The 24,422-nt window shown below is 36.4% G+C and overlaps 1 protein-coding gene and 1 non-coding gene across 2 annotated transcripts in view; one reads left to right on the forward strand and one right to left on the reverse strand.

The window, feature by feature from the left end:
• Window positions 1–24,422, reverse strand: part of LEKR1 (leucine, glutamate and lysine rich 1) — a 213,809-nt gene that overhangs the window by 113,157 nt on the left and 76,230 nt on the right. The window contains exon 5 of the mRNA XM_027542832.1: window positions 16,548–16,733. Within this exon, the coding sequence (XP_027398633.1) occupies window positions 16,548–16,733 (186 nt within the window). The remainder of the gene's footprint in view (window positions 1–16,547; window positions 16,734–24,422) is intronic.
• On the forward strand, window positions 22,887–22,959 carry TRNAW-CCA. The gene has a single exon. It is a non-coding gene; the product is annotated as a tRNA-Trp (tRNA).

Raw genomic sequence — 24,422 nt, forward strand, 5'->3', positions numbered from 1 at the left:
AATCAAACTGAATGAGTGATTAAAAATACTGCCAGTAAACAAAATTCCAGGACTTGATGACTTCACAGGCAAATTGTACACACCATTAGAAAAAAAAAAAGATAACACCTATCCTTCTCAAATGATGCCAAAAATTACAGAAGAAGAAATGCTTCAAAACTCTTTCTAGGAGCTCAGCATCACCCTGATACCAAAACCAGAGAAAGACACCATCAATACAATAAAATAAAAATAAAAAAGATGAAAATTAAGGCCAATATTACAGATAAACATAGAAAAAAATCCTCAACAAATATAGCAAACCAAATTCAACAATATATTAAGAGGATAATACATTATAATCAATTCAGATTTATTCCAGAGGTACAAGGATGGTTCAATATCTGCAAATCAATCAATATTCTACACCACATTAAATCAACAGATAAATGGATAAAAAAGGTATGGTATATAAATATACATACACACACATATATACATTCCTCAGTCATAAAAATATGAAATTTTGCCATCTGCAACAACAAAGATGGTTTTAGGGGGGCTTCCCTGGTGGCTCAGATGGTAAAGAATCTGCCTGCAATGCAGGAGACCCCAGTTCAATCCCTGGGTCAGGAAGATCCCCTGGAGAAGGGAATGGCAACCCACTCCAGGATTCTTGCATGGAGAATTCCATGGACAGAGGATCCTGGCAGGCTACAGTCCATGGGATCGCAAAGAGTCAGACACAACTGAACCAAACATGCTAAGTAAAATAAATGAGACAAAGACAAATACACATGATTTCACAGACATGCAGAATGTTAAAAATAAAATGAAAACAGATTCATAGACAATAAATGGGTGGTTGCCAGAGGAAAATAGGTGAAGTGGATTAAGAGGTACAGATCTCCAGCTATATAATAAATAAGTCATGGGGTATAATATACATCATAAGGAAGATGGTACAAAATATTGTATTAACTTTACATGGGGACAGATGGTTCCTAGACAGTGTGGTGATCATTTCATAATGTATGCAATTGTCAAGTCATTATTTCATACACCTGAAACTAACACAATGTTATATACATCAATTATATTTCAATAATGAAAAAAGAATGAATGGTGCTAATTATTCCGAGAGAGGCAGACTTAGGAATTAAAGCAAAGTGCAGAGTCCACAGGATTTAAAAAAAAAAAGATGTCTAAATTTAACCCAAGGACCTGAGGGCGATAGTGCAGTCAAAGAAAAGTCAGAGAAAGTGGCAAGGCTAAGATCTAGCCTTAAAAGAGAAAAATCACACTGGAGGGGAAGGAGGGAGAGGAAGAAGGTTGCCTTGGCACAGGTGAAACATGACTAGAGAGTGAACCAGAATAACAGCTATCCCAAAGGCGAGAAAGGAATCTCAGAGAAGAGATAACCATCCTAAGGAGTGGATGCCTAAGAGAAGTGAAGAAAATTCTAAGATTTGAACATTTGTAAAATGAAGAAAATATGTAAAATAGAAATAATATTTATAGGAAAGCTCAAAGTCAGGAGCAGACGACAAAGGAAACAAAGACTTCTTCTAAGACTCCAGTGATCAAAGATGAAGTGGCTTCTACAATAGGCCCTTTTATTAGTCTCCATATTCCAATTGTGATCTGTTTTTATGTAAGAACTCTCTGGGTTCTAGTTGATATCATCTGGTTTGCAACTTGTCTAGAGTCTGTAGGTTATCCATGTATTTTTTTGTGGGGGTGGGGGTGTGGGTGTGTGAAATCCCTGCTTTTGGGTATAGAAGCATCCCAAACAGTATCCCAATGTCAAGTTAGCCTCTTTTAAGATCTGTTGGAATATCCTATGATAAGCCAAAATGGAAAAGAATTAAAAAAAAAAAAGAATTTAAAGTGTTACCTCCTTCCCTACCTCTACTCCTACTTCCATCTTTTTGAGAAAATCTGTTTTGAAACAAAAAAAATTTTTTTCCATTAAAGAAAAAACAGCTGTTGGATTTAGCAAAACTAAGGATTACTTTAAACCTCCATTACTTTAAACCTCCCTAGTTTTCTGTTTGTAAAATCAGCACTTCTCCTGTTTTGGAAGACAAGGTTATGTTATTCCTTCTGGAGTTCAAGGCTTCAAAAGCAATCATAGGGCTGGTCAATTCACTACAGTGGACTCCCTTTGAAAATCATGCCTTGCAGGTAAGGTCACAGTGGAACTCTGTTCAGAGAGTCTTCCATCTGCCATGCATGAGATGACTCCTGAATTAATCACAGACACTCCCTTCTTCAGCAATGTGTTCTACGAGCAGACAAACTGCTGTTACAACTAGCCATTGTTGACTGAAAATAAATTAGTGGAGGCAGATTTTTGAGTAAATTAAAATTCATAGTTTTCATTGGTTATTAAAGGAGTATTTAAGGAAATTCTAATACTTTTATCCTAAATATAACCATTTGGTTTGCTCTCACAGCAGGAAAAACCACTTTAAATGGTGGTTTAATATTCTCTGTTTGTGCAGTTCTTTTGTGTTCCTACATTTTTTCTTGTTGACTCTGAACACTACACGGTAGTTAAGGAAAGCTACAAGCTGTAATCAAGATTACCGGGAGACGTATCAATAACCTCAAACATGCAGATGACACCCCCACCATGGCAGGAAAGTGAAAGGAACTAAAGAGCCTCTGATGAAAGTGAAAGAGGAGAGTGAAAAAGCTGGTTTAAAACGCAACATTCAAAAAACTAATATCATGGCATCCAGTTCCATCTCTTCATGGCAAATAGATAAGGAAACAATGGAAACAGTGAGAGACTTTATTTTCTGGGCTCCAAAATCACTGCAGATGGTGACTGAAGCCATGAAATTAAAAGACGCTTGCTCCTTGGAAGAAAAGCTATGACAAACCTAGTGAAAGAGAAACTGAAGTCTCTCAGTTGTGTCCGACTCTGCGATCCAATGGACTACACAGTCCATGGAATTCTTCAGTCCAGAATACTGGAGTGGGTAGCCCTTCCCTTTTCCAGGGAATTTTCCCAACCCAGGGATTGAACCCAGGTCACCCGCATTTCAGGTGGACTCTTTACCAGCTGAGCCAAACCCAGACACTATATTAAAAAGCAGAGACACTACTTTGCTGACAAAGGTCCATATAGTCAAAGCTATGGTTTATCCAGTAGTCACGTATGGATGTGAGAGTTGGACCATAAAGAAAGCTGAGTGCCAAAGAATTGATGCTTTTGGACTGTGGTGTTGGAGAAGACTCTTGAGAGTCCCTTGGACTGCAAGGAGATCCAACCAGTCCATCCTAAAGGGAATCAATCCTGAATAGTCAGTGGAAGGACTGATGCTGAAGCTGAAGCTCCAATACTTTGGCCACCTGTTGCAAAGAGCCAACTCATTAGAAAAGACCACTGATGCTGGGAAAGATTGAAGGCAGGAGGAAAAGGGGATGACAGAGGACAAGATGGTTGGATGGCATCACAGACTTGATGAACATGAGTTTGGGCAAGCTCCAGGAGTTGGTGATGGACAGAGAAGCCTGGTGTGCTGCAAAGAGTTGGACACGACTGAGCGACTGAACTGAATTGATCATATTCCCATTTTATAGATGAAGTAACTGAGTCAAATAAATTGATAACTTATTCAGAAGTCCTGTAAAAGGCATAAACTTGCCAGAAAGCAGAAGTGTTTGACTCCTGAATCAGTACTTTTTTAAAACTGAACCACGTCACTCTTTTTTTTTTCCAATTTAACACAGGAGCTACTAATTAAGGAATGTAGTACTTATACAGTACACAACATGCATGAAATTCAAAAACATTATGCTAAGTCAAATAAGCCAGACAACAAAGATCACGTTAAATGATCATGTTATATGATTCTATTTATATGAAATGTCTAGAATAGGGAAATCTATACAGAAAGAAAGCAAATGAATGACTTGTGGGGGAGGGGCAGGAGGGCAAGGGAAATAAATGACCAGGAGGTTTCTTTTGGTTATAGAAATGTTTTAAAATTAGATCATGGTGATGGTCATAAATTCTGTAAATATCCTAAAAACCACTGAATTTGCACACTTAAAATGCATAAATTTTATTATATTTAAGATATTTCTCAATAAGGCTATTCTTTAAAAGTTCAACTAGGATGTTAAAACATATGTGCAAAACAATTTAAGTAAAATATTTATGTATTATTTATTACATCAAAAAGTTTCCTGAGAGAATACCCAAAAGTGTTTTCACTAGGAATAAATTTTAAAGTTGGTCAAATAAATTTTAGGAAGAACATTAATGCTAAAGTGATTTATCTTAATTCTGTCTTCTAATATTTGTGACTGCTGACAAAAGTAAAGGACACTATTCTACTAGGTGGAAGGAAAATCATTTAAATGGATGGGTTTGTGGGTCACAATGACCTCTAACAGGAGTATTATCAATTGAGATAAATTATGCATTTGGAAGCTATATTAGTGTGAGCTAAACATAAAATTACAAAAGTATGTAAATAAATCTTTAAAAGGGAACTGAGAATTTAGCTTCTAAAATTTCATATTATAAGCTTTCCTATGAAAAAGATGAAAGTTTGGCATTAAGATTAAGCTGCTAATTAATGCCTATGATTTACTCTTACACCACTATCAAATATATGGACTAGAATTATCGTATGAACTTACATTTTCAAGCATTTATGTTTCAAAAGACAAAGGGAAAATGTGGGCCAAACAAAGAAAAATTTTTATGTAGAAAAGTAAAGATCATAAAGACTATATACTTGAATTAAAGTTGAAATTGTTCAATGGTGATTTAAAAGAAAAAGTATCAGTGTAAAAATAAAAATATTTATATGAAACATTAGAACTTTTAAATTCTATTTATAAGTACACAGAGTAATGACACAGTATACAGCACAGGTTTTAAAAATTCAGAATATAAAAAATTCATGCTAGTTAAAAGTATAACATGCTAATTCACTTATTAAGAGAGAGAAGCTAAGAGAGATTTAGGAACAACTAAAAGCATAAATAAGAAGCCACAGTATAAAAGTGCAAGTGATACGAAATTAGAGATTGCAAGATACAGGGGAAATTAATAGTAAAACCTTTGAATGCTCTGATGGAAAAAACGGGGGACAGAAGGTAGGGCAGATAAATTAGGCTAGAAAACAGAAGGGGAGAAGTTTAACTAGTACTAGAAAGGAAGCCTTACTGTGATGCTTATCACTCACTTAAAAGCTGGTTCTGCAACTGTGGAGAAGCCAGGAAAAGGACTTGTAAGAAGGAATATAAACAATGCAAATACTTAAAAACTGGATTTAAGATTACTAATTATAAAAAGTCATTTACAAAGCTCATATCAAAAAAATGTATTTAAATACTTCTTATTGTATTCTTTGAGCAAATAATTATGCTTCTTTAAAACAAGACGCAGGGAGAGTCAAGAGATGAACAGTATCAGTCTGCCCTTATTTTCATCTGCCCAAACAAACTGTAAAATGCCATGTTCATTATGCTAATCCAGTGATTCGTCTGGGGAGAAGATATTGACTATGATGCATGGTTTTTCCTCTTCTCAAATAATCGACATGATTTCTGAAAAGATATTAATAAGCTGGAAAAGCTATCAATGATGAGTATTGAGATATTGGAAAATCTTAAGCACATTAATTCATTAGTAATTGAAAAATTAGGCATGTATTTAAAAGAAAGCAGACTAAGAAGTAAGATTGTTGAAGTTTATGAAAATTATGAAAGTAAATGTAAAATAGTAGAGAAAGTAAAAGTAATTTGGCTACAAAATTGGAGCTAGAGAAATTTATAGCATGTTCTTAATATAAAGACAAAAAAAGGCCGTTAAGAATGGCTAAAATTAAGAGTGCTGGCACATATAACCAGTGTGGGACTAGGAATCAGACATCCCATGAAGACCTGTAAAGAGGTGGAGAGCATCTGCACACCAGAAGTCAAAGTGAAGATGAGGCCAGTTGGCTGCTATGTGGTTAATGCCAAATAAATAGTTACTGAAAAAATGAAGTTATTCCCAGGATATGGTCAGCCCAGCACCAACTGATGGAAAAAGATGAGTTGCAGTAAGAGCCTGGCATATAGGTCAATGGATAGTGAGCACAGACAAAAGCAGATTATAGCAAATAGAAAACAGGTACTGAGAAGAGGGTAGCAGAGGGGCTGTCTTGGACCACTGGAAACGGGAACACCTGTAAAATTCCCCCATGGACCCTAGATGGAAGAAAAAAAAGTGTACCAAGTATGGGAATACAATACTGCCAAGACCTGAGATGGAAATTTTGCTGTCTTTCCTGCACTTGTAGTTCTATAGCTTTCCTAACCTAGACAGCATATTGAAAAGCAGAGACATTACTTTGCCAACAAAGGTCCGTCTAGTCAAGGCTATGGTTTTTCCAGTGGTCATGTATGGATGTGAGAGTTGGACTATAAAGAAAGCTGAGCACCAAAGAATTGATGCTTTTGAACTGTGGTGTTGGAGAAGACTCTTCAAAGTCCCTTGGACTGCAAGGAGATCCAACCAGTCCATTCTGAAAGAGATCAGCCCTGGGATTTCTTTGGAAGGAATGATGCTGAAGCTGAAACTCCAGTACTTTGGCCACCTCATGTGAAGAGTTGACTCATTGGAAAAGTCTCTGATGCTGGGAGGGATTGGGGGCAGGAGGAGAAGGGAGCGACAGAGGATGAGCTGGCTGGATGGCATCACCGACTCTATGGACGTGAGTCTGGGTGAACTCCGGGAGTTGGTGATGGACAGGGAGGCCTGGCATGCTGCAATTCATGGGGTCGCAAAGAGTCGGACACGACTGAGTGACTGAACTGAACTGAAGCCACTGTATCCACTTTTGTAAAATGAATTGAAGATAAACAATATGTTGGTGCAATCAGTTCACCCAAGGGTACTTGCGGATAAAGTAAGAGGGACATTAAAAAACATTCCAAATGTTCTAACAATTTCAATGGAGAACTTGATATGGAAATAAGATTGTTGTGGGGTTAAAAAAAAAATCCAAAAGCAAAACAACAACAACAAACCTAATTCCCTTCATGGGTAGGTTCATAGGAAGCAGTACTTGTCATCTTGAGTTAAGAAAAGCATTAGTGCACTGGGACGACCCAGAGGGATGGTATGGGGAGGGAGGAGGGAGGAGGGTTCAGGATGGGGAACACATGTATACCTGTGGCGGATTCATTTTGATATTTGGCAAAACTAATACAATTATGTAAAGTTTAAAAATAAAATAAAATTAAAAAAAAAAGAAAAGCATTAATGATCCTGTCCACTATGACCTATTGATTTCCAATGGTTTCAACCAAGAGAGTGGTAACAGATAGCCTTTTAAGACGGTTTCTTTCTTTCTTAACACAGTTTGAATGCTGTTACCCATGGAGTGAATCTATTCTATATGAGCAGCAGAAACCTAATTTAGTCTTGAAATTTTTTGCTATTTTGCTCTGCAATTACACTGTCCTTCAGACGAACCTGTATTACATCTATAACTACACAACTTCTACATGAAGAACTGAACAGATCAGCTGCACCTTTGATTTTTATATGGACTTCATTTAATGAAAGTGAAGAGTTAATGAATATAACAACTATGTCTAACCAGCATTGAATTATTTTGGTGAGTTTGTTTTGTTTTTTTTAAATTGTAGGAGGTGGAATGTGAGCTGAGTCTTAAAATATTTGTAGACTTTTCTTCTTTTTGTTAAGAAAGTTTATTCTTTATAATCAGAAAAAATTAAATAAGGGAAAAATCACCCATATTTCCATCACATTAAAATTTATTCTCATCTTTATTGTTCTCTTCTAGTTTCTATTCATAAACATACCTATTTTGACATAATTCTAAGGTATACACAGTTTTTTTTTTTAGTATGTAATGTTATAATTACAGCATTTCCCATGCTGATGCCCAGTGTTCATACTGTTATTTTAAAAGTCTAAATAATGTTCCAAGTAATGGCATATGATAATTTATTACCCATTTCATTAGAGTTAGGGATAAATTATTCCTAGCCACTCACCATTAAAAATATGATCTTTGCAAGTAAATAAACTTCTGCAGTTTCCTAGACATAAATTCAAAGAAGGAGATTATTTGATCACAAACATCTTTATGGGTTTGTTGATCAGTCACTGAGTCATATCCAACTCTTTGCGACTCCATGGACTGCAGCATGAGAGGCTTTCCTTTTCTTCACTATCTCCTGAAGTTTGCTCAAATTCATGTCTATTGAGTTAGTGATGCTATCTAACCATCTCATCCTCTGCCACCCTCTTCTCCTTTTGTCTTCATTCTTTCCCAGCATCAGGGTCTTTTCCAACGAGTCAGCTCTTCGCATCAGGTGGCCAAAATATTGAAGCTTCAGCTTCAGCAGCAGACCTTCCAGTGAACATTCAGAGTTTATTTCCTTCAGGATTGACTGCTTTGATCTCCTTGCAGTCCAAAGGACTCTCAAGAGTCTTCTCCAGCAACACAATTCAAAAGCATTGATTCTTTAGCACTCAGGCTTTTTTATTGTCCAGCTCTCACATCCATACATGACTACTAGAAAAACCATAGCTTTGACTATAAGGACCTTTGTCGGCAAAGTGATGTCTTTGCTTTTTAATACACTGGCTAGGTTTGTCATAGCTTTCCTTTCAAAGAGCAAGTGTTTTTTAATTTCACGGCTGCAGTCACCATGCACAGTGATTTTGGAGCCCAAGAAAATATAATCTGTTACTGCTTCCACTTTTTCCCTATTTGCCATGAAGTGATGGGACCAGATGCCATGATCTTAGTTTTCTAAATGTTGAGTTTTAAGCCAGCTTTTACCGTCATCAAGAGGCTCTTTAGTTCCATCTGACTTTCTGCTATTAGAGTGGTATTATCTGCATATCTGAGGTTATTGCTTTTTTCCATGAAATCTTGATTCCAGCTTGTGATTTATCCAGCCTGTCATTTTGTATAATGTTTTATGGGTTATAAAAATATAATATTTTTCTATCACCAAAGAAAAGGAGAAGCTTTACCACTAAAGTCTTTGTATTAATATAAAAGGAAGTGGTGAATGTTTTTAATTTTGTTATTAGTAATTAAATGGAGAAGGCAATGGCACCCCACTCCAGTACTCTTGCCTGGAAAATCCCATGGATGGAGGAGCCTAGTAGGCTGCAGTCCATGGGGTCGCTAAGAGTCAGACACGACTGAGCAACTTCACTTTCACTTTTCACTTTCATGCATTGGAGAAGGAAATGGCAACCCACTCCAGTGTTCTTGCCTGGAGAATCCCAGGGACGGGGGAGTCTGGTGGGTTGCCATCTATGGGGTCGCACAGAGTCGGACACGACTGAAGTGACTTAGCAGTAGCAGTAGTAATTAAATATTTCTTGCTTGTTTACCATATTTCTGGTGTTAATTTTGTTTCTGTTTTTTAGCAGTTGCCTGCTTGGAGTCTTCTCACATACTTGAATAAATTATTTACATTGATTGGATAGTAACCCTTTGCATATCATATATGATATAAATTTTTTTCCATCTATTTTTACGTTGTTTGGCAGGTTTTTTAATTCAGATATTCTACATTTTTATAGGCAAAACCTATCAATTTTACTCTTTGTAATTTCTAAAGTGCTGCTTTATCCTCTATAATTAGGGTAAGTTCTATATCTTTTTTTGGTGCTAGTTTTTCCTGTTATTTTTTTCCTATTTAATTTGAGGTTTATTTTGGTGTCTTTGGGTTATTTTGCTTCAGTTATCCCTATCCCACTTATTACATAATTTTGTTTTTCCCATTTGCTAATAACACTTATATTAAAATTGATTCTACTTCTGGATTTTCTATTCTGTTCTAAAAACATACATGGTTATTTTTACAGCTGCTAAACACTCCTATAACAACCTATTCCAAATATGCTAGACCTAGGGAGCTAAACACCGTCCTTGCTTTCCAGACTATTTAAAAATATATTTTCCCAAGATCTGAAATGAGAGCAACCAACACAAAGTAGCAGAAGCAGTAGAGAATTTATTCCAAGATCAACCAGTATTCAGGACCAGAGGAGGTAGGGGATCATGTTGGGTGTCCAGTGTTTCGAGGACATAGCAACTGCCCCCTCTCCAGATGGTTTTGGCGGGGCATGATTACGGCTGTGTTTCTGGCAGTTCTAGCTTCACAGTTTTCGAACCATCTTCTAACCACGTTCTCAAAGATTCTGAATATCTACATAGTATCTTTTCAATAAAATCCTTTGATAATTAATTTCTAGTACTTGCAACTAAGAAATCTCACTAATGCTTATTTTAATCTATTGTTTATTTTATATATATGTTTTTTACAAACAAAAAGACATTTTATTAACATTGTTATGGCAATGCCTCCCATGAACTGATGGATCCTCAACAAGTGATGAATCAGAGTGAAACAATTATTGTAAACAGTGCAGACAAAGAATAACCCTAAACCTCAAAAGAAGATGGCAAATCACTTACAAAAAAAGTAAATAAAAATAATATACATTTTTCTGTTTTAAAAAGTACAAATTCTCAAATGGCAGAGGGTGGAAAGCCCCAGGACCTGGCACCCCAGTATCCTTGATGGTTGAGGGGACGGGCCTACTCTGGCTCCTGAAGTTAAATTTAAGCATCCTGGTTCTTCATCTTTTTTACTACTGCTATACAATTTTCATTCCTAATAATTTCTTCAGCACATCAGCTTCACAGTTACCAGCCTTCATCAAAGTGTTAAGAGCAGAGACTCTCCCGTTGTAAGGCTAAAATCTGAGTAAAGAGTGAAGAGACCAGACATGAGAATCTTAAAAAGCCAAATGATGGCGGAACCAGTGACAAACACTCCTTTTAAAATGAGCCTTTCTATTTTTTTTACTACGCTGAAATGTGAACATGCTTTTTCCTATTTTCCTTATTTTCAAACTAGTACAAAATTTGCCTCATCACAGAAATCACCTTGAGCATTTATTAAGAGTACAGCATCTTAGAATCTTGGAGATACTTAATGTGTTTGAACTGATGTGCAAGAATATACACTTTCAATAGGTCCCTTTATTATCTTGCCACACAAATTTCCACAGTTCTGGATATTCTTATGGTCAGGCAATTTTGGAAAACACTTCCTTAGCTTTAATTCTGAGAAAACTTGTTAAGCTAATGGTCCATTTTTGTAAGAGGAAAGTGGAGGGTGGAAATTCATCCCCCCCCCCCTTTTTTTTTTTAACACAGAAAAGGAGTTCAGTGTTTTCATATGCCTTTTTGGAACTGAGTGAAATGATTAAAGAGCTAACAAGCTTTGGCCCAACAGAGACCTGAGTTTGAATCTTAGCAGTGTGACCATGGCCTACTTCTCTATGTCTGATAAGAATAATAAAAGCTTACACATTAGAATGGGGCTTCCCAGGTGGCAATAATGGTAAAGATCTGCCTGCCAATGCAGGAGACATAAGATACCCGGGTTCGATCCCTGGGACAGAAAGATCCCCTGGAGAAGGAAATGGCAACCCACTCCAGTATTTTTGCCTGGAGAATCCCATGGACAAGAGGAGCCTGGAGGGCTACAGTCCATAGGGTCACAAAGAATTGGATAGGACTTCGTGTACACATTAGAATACTATGAGGATTAGATGAAAGATGCTTGCTGCTGCTGCTGCTGCTGCTGCTGCTAAGTCGATTAAGTCATGTGCTAGTCAAATGACTGGCAGAGAGGGTTCCTAGTTAGTGAAAATGTTCTCCTTTTCTTCTCTTGTCTTATGTCAGTAAATTACTTCTTTTCTTCAAATATAGAAAGGTAGTTACTTAACTCTTAACTGCCTCTTACATGCAATATAAGACACATTCTCTAATGTTTTACTGTTCTTTCAAGAAACAAAAACATTTAAGGAAATGGCTTATCTTAGAAATCAGATTTGGAGAAGGCAATGGCACCCTACTCCAGTACTCTTGCCTGGAAAATCCCACGGACGGAGGAGCCTGGTAGGCTGCAGTCCATGGGGTCGATAAGAGTCGGACAGGACTGAGCAGCTTCACTTTCACTTTACAGTTTCATGCATTGGAGAAGGAAATGGCAACCCACTCCAGAGTTCTTGCCTGGAGAATCCCTGGGACGGGGCAGCCTGGTGGGCTGCCATCTATGGGGTCGCACAGAGTCGGACACGACTGAAGCGACTTAGCAGCAGCAGAAATCAGATTAAATGATGAAATAAAAGAGAGATAAGAATAATAACCTTTGATTTGGGGGGGACTGCATTTTTTAAGAGTTATTTATAACTATGAAATGTATGTTTTAGCAAATCCATCCTAAATTTGTCCTCCTCTATGAAGTCTGAAATAACAGAATGGCATATTAAGAGTTTTATTTTACATAATTTTATTTAATTTTATCAATGAGGAATATATTCAAGTGGTTCAAAATATTTTGAAAGTATCAAATATACAGTTGAAATTGTTACACTGATGTTTATAACATAAATGTATCTATAATATTACTTTAATATTTTTGTCTTGATTTTGGTAACAGGTTTACCCTGGCTTTATAGGATGAGTTGGGAAATATTTCCAATTTTTCAGTTTTTTAGAAAATATTGTATAAAATTAGGATCCTCTCTTCCTTGAAAGTTGGCAGAAATTGCTTGTAAAATATAATCTAGCTTTTTTCTGGTGAGAAAATATTGCTTTGATTTCTTTAATAGTTATAGGAACATTTAATCTTTTTGAGTAAGTTATGGTAAGATATATTTTTCTAATAATATGTCCATCTCATGTAAGATTTCAAAGTTGTTGGTAGCATTCACTTTTCTTTTTACTCTTTATCTGCAGTTACTGTTCCTGTTTCATTCCTTATATTTTTCATTTGTTTCTTTTCTCTTCTTGTAATTAAATTGCTAGAGGTTTGTCTATTTTATTATTATTATTTTTAAATCAATGCTTTTTTGTTTATCTTCTTTATCATATTTTTGTTTTCTATCTCACTGACTGCTGCTCTTATTTTTACTGTATTTTTTCTTTTATGTTGAGTTTATTCCCTCCTTCTTATGTAAATATTTAAAGCTATACATCTCCCTCAAAGCATCACTTTGGCTGCATCCCACAAATTCTTGATATGTAGTGTTTTTTAATACCACACAAGTCCAGATATTCTATATTCACTTTAATTTCTGCTTAAACCTCAAAGTTTTTCAGCAGTGTTTTTTTGTAAAATTGTAAAAGATACAAGGATGCTCACTACATTAAAAACATTTAAAGAAGTTAATGGACATATATTCTTGAATGAGAAAACTTTTATTATATTAATATTAATAAGATTCATATCACTAAAAATCTTAACTCTCTAAAAATCAGTATAAATATAATGCAATCCCAATTAGAATTCTTGTTGGGATTAGAGTTGAATAAAATTACTTTAAATTTTATGTGGAAGAATATCTACCTGTGAATATGTAAGAAAAGTATACAGACTGGAAGAGAAAAACCTTACTAGATCTCTATCAGAGTCTTTGGATTAGAGGTGAATAAATGATCTTAAAGCTCAAATTGAAGAAAACTTCGAAATATTTTTTAAAATATATTTTTAAAAAGTATTTAAAAAGTAAGAACAAAGAAGAAAGACTTACCAGTTATGAGAATATGCTATTAAGTCTAATGAATATGGTATTAATGGTACATCCAATAATTAGTGGAACAGAAAAGAGAATACAGTAATAGATGTCAGCATTTTGAAATTTTGCCATATGGCAGATAGTAGTTTTATTTAGTAGGTAAAGGATAGATTACTTATTGTAATACACAATGTTGACACAAATGGCTATGCATATGGAAAGAATAAAACTGGACCTCAAATCTCATACCATATAAAAGGTAAACTGCATACGTATTAATGATTTAAATGAAAGAAAATCCAAAAGACTATATGTATAATCTAGAAATGAAATGGACTTTTTGAACTAAGACTAACTAGAAACAATAAAAGATAATAGTTTTATAATACCAAGAAGAAAAATGTTGATATGGTGCAATTTTCTGTGAAAAAATCACTAAACAAATTATACATTAGAAAAAATTGAATATAGAAGATAAATAATTATTTTACTATATTGCTATTGCTAAGTCACTTCAGTCGTGTCTGACTCTGTGTGACCCCCATAGACGGCAGCCCACCAGGCTTCTCCGTCCCTGGGATTCTCCAGGCAAGAACACTGGAGTGGGTTGCCATTTCCTTCTCCAATGCATGAAAGTGAAAAGTAAAAGTGAAGTCGCTCAGTCGTGTCCGACCCTCAGCGACCCCATGGACTGGAGCCCACCAGGCTCCTCCATCCATGGGATTTTCCAGGCAAGAGTACTGGAGTGGGGTGCCATTGCCTTCTCCGATTTTACTATATAAACTGCCCTTAAAATTGTTGGAAAGTTCTAATAATTCAATAGAAAATTGGGAAAATCTTATTGACAAAGTAATTGACAAGAGACATTAAAATACCTGATTTTAAAATTTGTATTGTTTCATATTGCTTCCACATTCATGTGACAACTTATAGGTTCTCTCTCTGCTGCTGCTGCTAAGTCACGTCAGTCGTATCCAACTCTGTGCAACCCCACAGACGGCAGCCCACCAGGCTCCCCCGTCCCTGGGATTCTCCAGGCAAGAACACTGGAGTGGGTTGCCACTGCCTTCTCGAATGCATGAAAGTGAAAAGTGAAAGTGAAGTCGCTCAGTCGTGTCCGACTCTTTGCGACCCCATGGACTGCAGCCTACCAGGCTCCTCCGTCCATGGGATTTTCCAGGCAAGTGTACTGGAGTGGGGTGCCATTGCCTTCTCCGCTCTCTAGAGAACTCCATCATCAAATACTCCCCAGCAAGGAGGTTGAGAGCCCTCTGTGATCTCCTTCATTCCCTTGTCTATTCAGCCAGGTGCTTACCTCTCTAGACCTGGGTAGTCCTCTCAACTCTGATTTTATTTGAGCCTTCCCAGTGTGGCCATGGAGAGGGCCAAGGAGACATAGTGTAACAAGCATAAGTCTTGGAGTCCAACTAGGTTTGCTTTCATTTCCTGCCATTTACCAGTTATGTGGGGACAGGTATGTTACCTCTCTGGGCCTTCATTCTCTCCTCTTTAAGATGGGATAATTATATTTGCTACTCATAGTCATTGCGAAGATTAACAGAAGTAATTTATATACAGTGCTAACATAGGCTTCCCTGGTGGCTCAGCGGTAAAGAATTCACCTATAGTGCAGAACATGCGGGTTCAATCCCTGGGTTGAGAAGACCCCCTGGAGAAGGAAACTCCACTATTCTTGCCTGGGAAATCCTATGGACAGAGGAGCCTGGCAGGCTACAGTCCATAGGGTCGCAAAAGAGTCGGACGGGACTTAGTGACTAAACAAAAACAACAACATAGAGCCTGCCAGGCTCCTCTGTCTATGGGATTTCGCAGGCAAGAATACTAGCAGGTAGCCTATCCCTTCCCCAGGAGATCTTCCCAACCCAGGGATCAAACTGGCATCACCAGCATTGCAGGTGGATTCTTTACCACTGAGCCACCTGGAAAGCCCCTAGTACATGCTACCACCTAAAAAATGTTAGTGTTCTATGTTCTACCCTATTTCAGTGTCTTATGGTTGGTCTAGGGACTAGGTTACCAGCAAACATGTTTTCTAAATGGCTATCTGACTCCAATTCTTTGATGTTCGGAACACCTCCATACAGTGCTAACGGTTTAATTTTGCTAAAACACTTCTTGTGTTGTATCATTCTCCTGATAACCAGTTGTCAATGATTTCTTACTGCCTTCAGGAAAAAGTACAAATCCCCATAGCCTTACTGCTGATATACTCAATGTTCTAAGGTAAACACTTTAAAACCTTGTCCAAAGCTCTCAAAACATAATTTTTAATCTTTTCATTTGGAAAAATGAAGGAACATCTAAAAATTTGGACTTACCTTATATAACAGCATATACTGTATAGTCTTCCAGTATTCTAAACCACCACCCACTGGGGATGATATACAAAAGCAACTCCTACTTTGTTTTCCTGAAATCTCACTGTAATTGAAAAGTCTTTATTGTATTCACTAATACTTGCCACTCTAAATGGCAGATTAGGAATGGGTGATAGCAAACATTTATAACAGAATCAGTTATTGGCATAGTAATAATTAGGTATATTTATAACACAAACTCGGAGAAGGCAATGGCAACCCACTCCAGTACTCTTGCCTGGAAAATCCCATGGACAGAGGAGCCTGGTAGGCTGCAGGCCATGGGGTCACTGGGAGTCGGACACGACTGAGCGTGTTTCACTTTTCACTTTCATGCATTGGAGAAGGAAATGGCAACCCACTCCAGTGTTCTTGCCTGGAGAATCCCAGGGACGGGGGAGCCTGGTGGGCTGCCGTCTGTGGGGTCGCACAGAGTCAGACACGACTGAGGCGACTTAGCAGCAGCAGCATAACACAAACTAGTTAAAACAAGATTTTTGTTGTGATTATAAGAGAAATAAAAATTTATACATTTCCTTATTACAGCTAGTTGCTAACGACAGCAAAACATAATTCTCTTTTACCTAGTACTTCCTTTTGCAAGTCATGGCATCTGGTTTGCAAGTTTACTTCCTGTTGTTTGGATGTCTGAATCTGCTGAGATCTCAATATGGCTGCATCTGACAACAACTTCAGATTTTTCATTTCCTCTTCAAGGCATACATTGTTTCTCTGGGACACTGTCAAACTTTTATTTAGCATCTTTATCTCTGTAAAGAAAATTCAAAGTTTACAAATAGACAACACTGGATCATAAAACATTTTTTTTTTAATGATTATTTTATTTTAGAAAATTGATAGTTGAAAGCCAAGATGACTTCTCTGAGAGTATGGAGAGTATAACCAAAAAGTTGAGTTTTAATTTAGTAGTCATTCTGAAAAAGAAAGGAGAAAAAAGACTGTATTGCAAAATGATACATGAAACCTTTTAGTAGTTTTTTTAAAGCCTTTAAATTGTGTTAAATGACAATCCTGCCTGCTTTTTAAATACTCATATGAATAAATAGCATAATATCTCTGTAATGTTCTGGGTTTTATTGAAATTAAATTGTTTTCTTGGCAACATGATTCAGAAAAGTAAATTTAAATGTGCTAGCATGAGCTGGTTGTGAGGAATTTCTGGGAGATAACTAGGCTATATTCTACACAAATTATGAAGAAAGGTGGTGGGTTGGAGAGAAATAAAAGGAACCAGTGTTTAAAACTAATAAATTTATGGGCAGAAAGTATTAGTTAGTATATCTTAATGATTCTAATAACACTCTCCCCTCAAAATGAGACTAGAATTTCATCATAGCAATCACTTCTTATTACTCTATCTACTTAGATTAAGTTTAATAAAAATATGCCTTCACAGCATTATGTAGATTTTAATGTGCTAATTTTATATAATTTTGTGAGAAATTCATAGAACATTTTATCTGTCAGAATGATAATTATCAAGCTCTCCATCAGTCTTTTCAGCACTGCTGCCTTAAATCACCATTAAAACATATAAACACACATGTAATAATAATAAAAAATACTATAAAATTTGTACAACCACAATTAACTGAATTGAAGAAGATGTGATCTACATAAAAATCTGGACAGTCTGCTTTTCTAGAGAGTTCACGTGGCATTCTCTTCCTTGTTTAGCTCATCCTGGACTATGTGATTGGTTTAGGGTGTGATAGGGTGTCAAAGAAAGGCAGCTTGGTTTACTGGTCTTGGAGCAGAAATAGTAGCCACATGGGCCAGTGAAGACGAGAAGTAGACTTCTATGGGATACACATGGCTGCAGAGGCAACATGGCCAGTAAAAGGTTACAAGAGAAATAAAGCAGTATGCTGAATGGAGCAGAGAGAAGAGAGCATGCCCCAAGGGATGGGGATGTGTAGGATCAGGAATGGTCTAAGGAGAGAAAAGCAAAATGTTTTTCTGTGGGAAGATAGTACATCTGGAAGAAAAAGTGGCACTTAAGGTAGACCAAGGGCATGAACACAAGGGGTCTGGCACCTTCTTCACTTTTGTTCCTAGTCAAAATGGAAAACCTAGATAAAGAATTTGGCAGAGACCAAATAAGTGGGGGTCTATTATATTCCAGGGGGTTCCTTTACATGGGAATTTTTTCCCCTAAGACTAGCTCTATGCTTCTGAAACTTTATGGGTATGTTGCCATTTGTGTGAGGAAAACTACTAACAGTACATAGAGTCTTTAAAAGAATACAGTTGAAGAAAACAAGGAGGTTGCAATTTTTCTTCAGGCCTAAAAAAAATCTTCCTGGGTATTTTTGTAGCCATAAAGGTGGCTTCTTATGGCTGAATAAATTGTACCGTACCCTAAGCATATCTATCTAAGATGAAGTCAGAATGACACTGCAGAGGAGCACACACATGCTGTGACCTATTTATCGTCTGCCAGAATGATACTGGTTAGGTTTGCAGCTGACTCTCTCAGTGTACACTACTATCTGTCTCTAAAATAACTACTCGTGTCAGTGTGACTTTCTATTTGATATTAAAAGAATAAGAATCTGCAATAAAATTCATTTGTGAAATATATTTTGACACATGGAAAAGTACAGCAAGATTTAAAAACTAATAGGAGGCACAATGTTTCTAACATGGAATTAGAAGAGTAAACACAATGGGGTCAATTAACTCACCCTTGGCAAACTATACATTCCCTATACCTATGGCAATCCTGGTGTCAAATACTCAATCCTACCTTTGTCATTAATACAACTTCATAATTGTCAGTTATGTGTCCCAATTTGGGATTCAGAAATTATGATTTACTTATTCTGGTCATTGTATCCACTTTATGCTTTCCCTATCTTTTCACTATCCCATGTGCTACCTCTGCCTTGAAATGTTTCCTGACCAGATATGTTACACCAATTACACCATTTCTATGGCATTGATCATATGTAAACATGTGGTCTCCTATTAGACTGCAAGTTATTTTAGGCCGGGGGTAATAGACTCAATCAACATGAATCTGAGCAAACTCCCAGAGTTAGTGGAGGACAGAGGAGCCTGGTGTGTTACAATCCATGAGGTCACAAAGAGTCGGACACGTCTTGGCAACTGAACAACAGTATCTTATTCATTTTTTATTCCTCCTATAATTTCTACTACAATATCGTAGAATTAACAGAAGCTCAATAAATATCTACTAAATGAGTAAAGGCATTATTGAGCAAAGCTTCTAATAGTTTCTAATATACCACATATGTCTTTATTTTACCTCTCCCTTCACTTCAGAGGCAAGCATTTTGAGCCCTAAATTATTTAATGTCAGACTTGGTAAGGCAGTAAATACACACATCTAAAAGAAGGAAACATTTTAAATAGGATAAGCACATTAGGCCTATTCTATCTCTAATTTCATCAATCTTACGAAAAGTGTGGATCACAAAAGTTACTATTGAAAAAAGAAGTATATTATTTAAAATGTTTGTGGGGCTTCCCTCGTGGCTCAGTTGTAAAGAATCCGCCTGCCAATAGAGGGGACATGAGTTTGATCCCTGGTCCAGGAAGATTCCACACACCGTGGGACAATTAGGCCCATGCACCACAACTACTCAGCCAGCAGTCTAGAGCCTGTGAGCATCGACAACTGAAGCCCATGCACCTAGAGCTTGTGCTATGCAGCAAGAAAAGCCACTGCAATTAGAAGCTCAAGCACCCAGCTCACCAACAACTGGAGAAAGCCCGTGTGTAGCAACCCAGCACAGCCAAAAATAAATAATTAAAAAATAAAATAAAATAAAATGTAATATTGTCCAAGTTTATAGCCAATGGATGTTTTTAGTTTTAAAGTTACTTTAAAGCTTTAAAGTAGGTGTGATATAATTTGCTACCTGATGCAAGTATAATTATTAGTATCAAAATTAATCTCATACAATTTATTTGCCTTGATAAGACTTTTTTGTTGTTCTTAGTCCTGTTAGCTTAGTCAAAGTATCATAAAAATATGTTAAGTAAATAAGCTTTTAGGAAACCTCTATATATAACCTTATCACCAAGGCATACTGATATTAAATAATATTTAAAAACTCTGAAATGCTAGATTTACTATTTAATGTGACATGAAATAGTGAATTAAAATAGTGACTATTTATTTAATGAAGGGATCATAAAACACTATATAGACTAAAAAAAAAACACCTCTATTTTAATGTGACATGGAATAGTGAATTAAAATAGTGACTATTTATTTAACGAAGGGATCATAAAACACTATATAGATTAAAAAAAAAAACACCTCTATTTTGAAATAGAGATTTACAGGAAGTTATAAAGAACTGTATGGGAAGGTCCTGTGCTGCTTTTATTCCTCCTCTTCCCATACTCACATTGTGTATAACTACAGTACTCTATCAAAACTAAGAAACTGATCCTGGTATAATCCACAGAATTAATTCAGATTTGACCATCTATACACACCTTTATTTGTGTGTGTGTGCGCACACACATGCACATATGCGTAGCTCTCTGCAATTTTATCACATATGTAGGTTTATATAATTATTCATACCAATACGATCAAAATACAGGATTATTCTATCACCATAAAGTTACCCTGCTATCCCTTTATAGCCACACCTACTCCTATCCCCACCAGTTGTAATCGCTGGCAACAACTAGTTTGTTCTCCTTCTCTAGAATTTTATTTCAAGAATGCTATATAAATAGACTTATAATATGTAACCTTTTTGAGGCTAGATTTTTTTTCACTCAGCCTATTCCCTTGAGCATGTATTAATAATCTATTTATTTTTTATTATTGAGTAGTATTCCATGTTATGGACAAAGGACAGTTTGTTCATTCATTGAAGGACATTTGGGTTATTTCCAGTTTGAGCTATTATGAATAAAGCTGCTATGAAAACGCATGTACAGGTATTTTCATGAACTTAGATTTTTATTTCTTTTGGATAAATGCCTAAAAGCGCAACTGCTGGGTCATGTGTTAAGTGCATTATTAGCTTTAGAGGAAACTGTAAAGTTATTTTCTAGAATGGCTATTCCATGTCACATTCTCACCAGCAATACTGAGTGATTTGGTTTCTTTTCTCCTTGCCAACACTTCTATACTCAATTAAAATTTTAGACATTGTAAGAGATATTTCATAGTATCTCATCATGGTTTTAATTTGCATTTCCCTCAGCCTTCTTCACAGTCCAACTCTCACATCCATACATGACCACTGGAAAAACCAGAGCCTTGACTAGACAGACCTTTGTTGGCAAAGTAATGGCTCTGCTTTTCAATATGCTATCTAGGTTGGTCATAACTTTCCTTCCAAGGAGTAAGCGTCTTTTAATTTCATGGCTGCAATCACCATCTGCAGTGATTTTGGAGCCCAAAAAAATAAAGTCTGACACTGTTTCCACTGTTTCCCCATCTATTTCCCATGAAGTGATGGGACCAGATGCCATGATCTTCGTTTTCTGAATGTTGAGCTTTAAACCAACTTTTTCACTCTCGTCTTTCACTTTCAAGAGGCTTTTTAGTTCCTCTTCACTTTCTGCCATAAGGGTGATGTCATCTGCATATCTGAGGTTATTGAGGGTCGCAAAGAGTCGGACACGACTGAGCGACTGAACTGAACTGAATGACTAATGATGCTAAACATTTTTTCTGTGCTTATTTGCCACCTGCATATCTTCTTCAATGAAATTTCTGCTCATGTATTTTGCCCATTTTCTAACTGAACTATTTTTCTGATGTAGAGCTTTGAAAGTTTAAAAAAAAAAAAATTCTAGATAAAAGCCCTTTGCCAGATATATATTTTCTCCAGTCTGTAACTTGCCTTTCCATCCTTTTAACAGGGTCTTTCACAGAGGAAAAGTTCTTAATTTTGCTGGGGTCCACTCTATCAGTTTTTCCTTTTATGTATATGCTTTTCAGTCTAAGAATGTGAGGTTACAAAGATTCTCCTTTTTCCCTAAAAGTTTAATAACTTTATCTTTTACAGTTAAAATTATGTTTCATTTTGAGTTAATTTTTATATAAGGTATGAGGTTCAGATCAAAGTCTTTGATACCCAGAACCATCCAGCCTTTGTTGAAAAGGCTAGACTATCTTTCCTCTGCTGTGCATCCTTGTCAAAAACCTTATCACTCTTATCAAGAACCACTTGGGCTGTACAAAACAAATAAATTACAGGGATATGCTGCAAAACACAGGGAATATAGTGAACTTTTTATAATAACTGTAAATGGAATATAAACTTTAAATATTGTGAATCACTATGTTATATACCTGAAACTATATATAATATTGTACATCAACTATATCTCAAAAAAAATACCTTGTTAAACATATTTGTATGGATCTAAATAAATACATACACATATATATTTAGTTTCAAATTTTAATTATGAAATAACTGACATACATCACTGTATAAGTCTCAGGTATACACTATGATGGTCTAATCTATACTTATTGTGAAATGATTACAATAGGTTTAATAATATCCATAGTTTCATATAGATACAATAAAAAGAATAACAATTTTCTCCTTGTGATAAGAACTCTCAAGATTTACTCTCTTAACAAATTTCCTACATATCATAGAGCAGTGTTAAACTTTAACAGTCTTACTTCAACTCCCCTTCTCCCTCCCCTCGATCCCACATCTGATAACCACAAATCTAATCTCTTTCCTATGCATCTGGTTAGTAGCTTTTCTTGTTTATTTTTTGTTTTTTTAGGTTCTACATATAAGAAGATCATACAGTTTTTATCTTTCTCTGGCTTATTTCACTTATCATAACCTCTTTAAGGTCAATTCATGTTGTTCCAAATGGCAGGATTTCAGTTTTTATGGTTGAATAATATCCAATTATATAAATATATATGGGCTTCCCTGGTGGCTCAGAGGTTAAAGCGTCTGCCTCCAATGCAGGAGACCCAGGTTCGATCCCTGGGTCAGGAAGATCCCCTGGAGAAGGAAATGGTAACCCACTCCAGTATTCTTGCCTGGAGAATTCCATGGACAGGGGAGCCTGGCGGGCTACAGTCCATGGGGTCTCAAAGAGTCGGACACGACTGAGCGACTTCACTTCTTCTTCATATGTATATATATAATTTATAATATCATAATATATAATATTATATGATATATAATATTGTGTTATATATATCTCACAATTTCTTTATCCATTTACCTATTAACAGAAATGTAGGTTATTTCCATGTCTTGGACATGTTTGCATGTATTGTAAATAATGCCACTATGAACAAGGGAGTACAGATATATTTCGGAGTTAGTGTTTTCATTTTCTTTGGAGATATATATATATATATAGAGAGAGAGAGAGAGAGAAAGAGAGAGAGAGAGAGAGAGGCTTCCCTGGTGGCTCAGATGGTAAAGCATCCACTTGCAATGCGGGAGACCTGGGTTGGGAAGATCCCCTAGAGGAGGGCATGGCAACCCATTCCAGTATTCTTGCCTGGAGAATCTCCATAGACAGAGGAGCCTGGTGGGCTACAGCCCATGAGGTCACAAAGAATTGGACATGACTGCAGGAATAAACCAGTACACCACATATATATACATATATTTAAACTATAGGTGAAGAGCATTAATTTTGTTCCATTATTTAGGAGAAAATCTACAAGACAACCAAATGAACATTTCTGTAGGATAAGTGAAAATCTAATACAACAGAAGGAACATAGACTTTAGAATAAAAAGAATAAAATAATAGAAGCTGACATATCTTGATTTTTACTGTCATAGGCATATTGTGGTGTGTGTGTGCATGTGCATTTTACAGATGATGACAATGAGGTCCAGAGATTTTGTAAGTGGTAGAGTCAGTATGTGAACTTTGGCTCTCTGACTCAAGAGCCCTGCCAGTAGGATTTCTGCGTGCGTGCTAAGTTGCTTCAGTTATGTCTGACTCTTTGCAACCCCATGGACTGTAGCCCAGTAGGCTTCTCTGCCCATGGGATTCTCCATTTACCTTTAAATATTTGGGATTCCCTGATAGTTCAGTTGGTAAAGAATCTGCCTACATTGCAGGAGACCCCAGTTTGATTCTTGGGTCAGGAAGATCTCCTGGAGAAGGGATAGGCTACCCACTCCAGTATTCTTGGGCTTCCCTTGTGGCTCAGCTGGTAAACAATACACCTGCAATGCAGGATCCCTGGGTTGGGAAGATCCCCTGGAGAAGGGAAAGACTACTCACTCCAGTATTCTGGCCTGGAGAATCCATGGACTGTATATTCCACGGTGCCGCAAAGAGTCGGACACAACTGAGTGACTTTCACTTTTCTTTTTTCATACATATTAAAGTATAAACAATTATATATTTTTTAAAGTAAAATGTTAAAAATTGTTAGTTTTGCAGCTGAAAACATGGTTGTTATAATAGTTATCTGTATTTGTCTAAAT

Source organism: Bos indicus x Bos taurus, chromosome 1, assembly GCF_003369695.1.
Source record: "Bos indicus x Bos taurus breed Angus x Brahman F1 hybrid chromosome 1, Bos_hybrid_MaternalHap_v2.0, whole genome shotgun sequence".
Taxonomy (NCBI): Eukaryota; Metazoa; Chordata; class Mammalia; order Artiodactyla; family Bovidae; genus Bos; species Bos indicus x Bos taurus.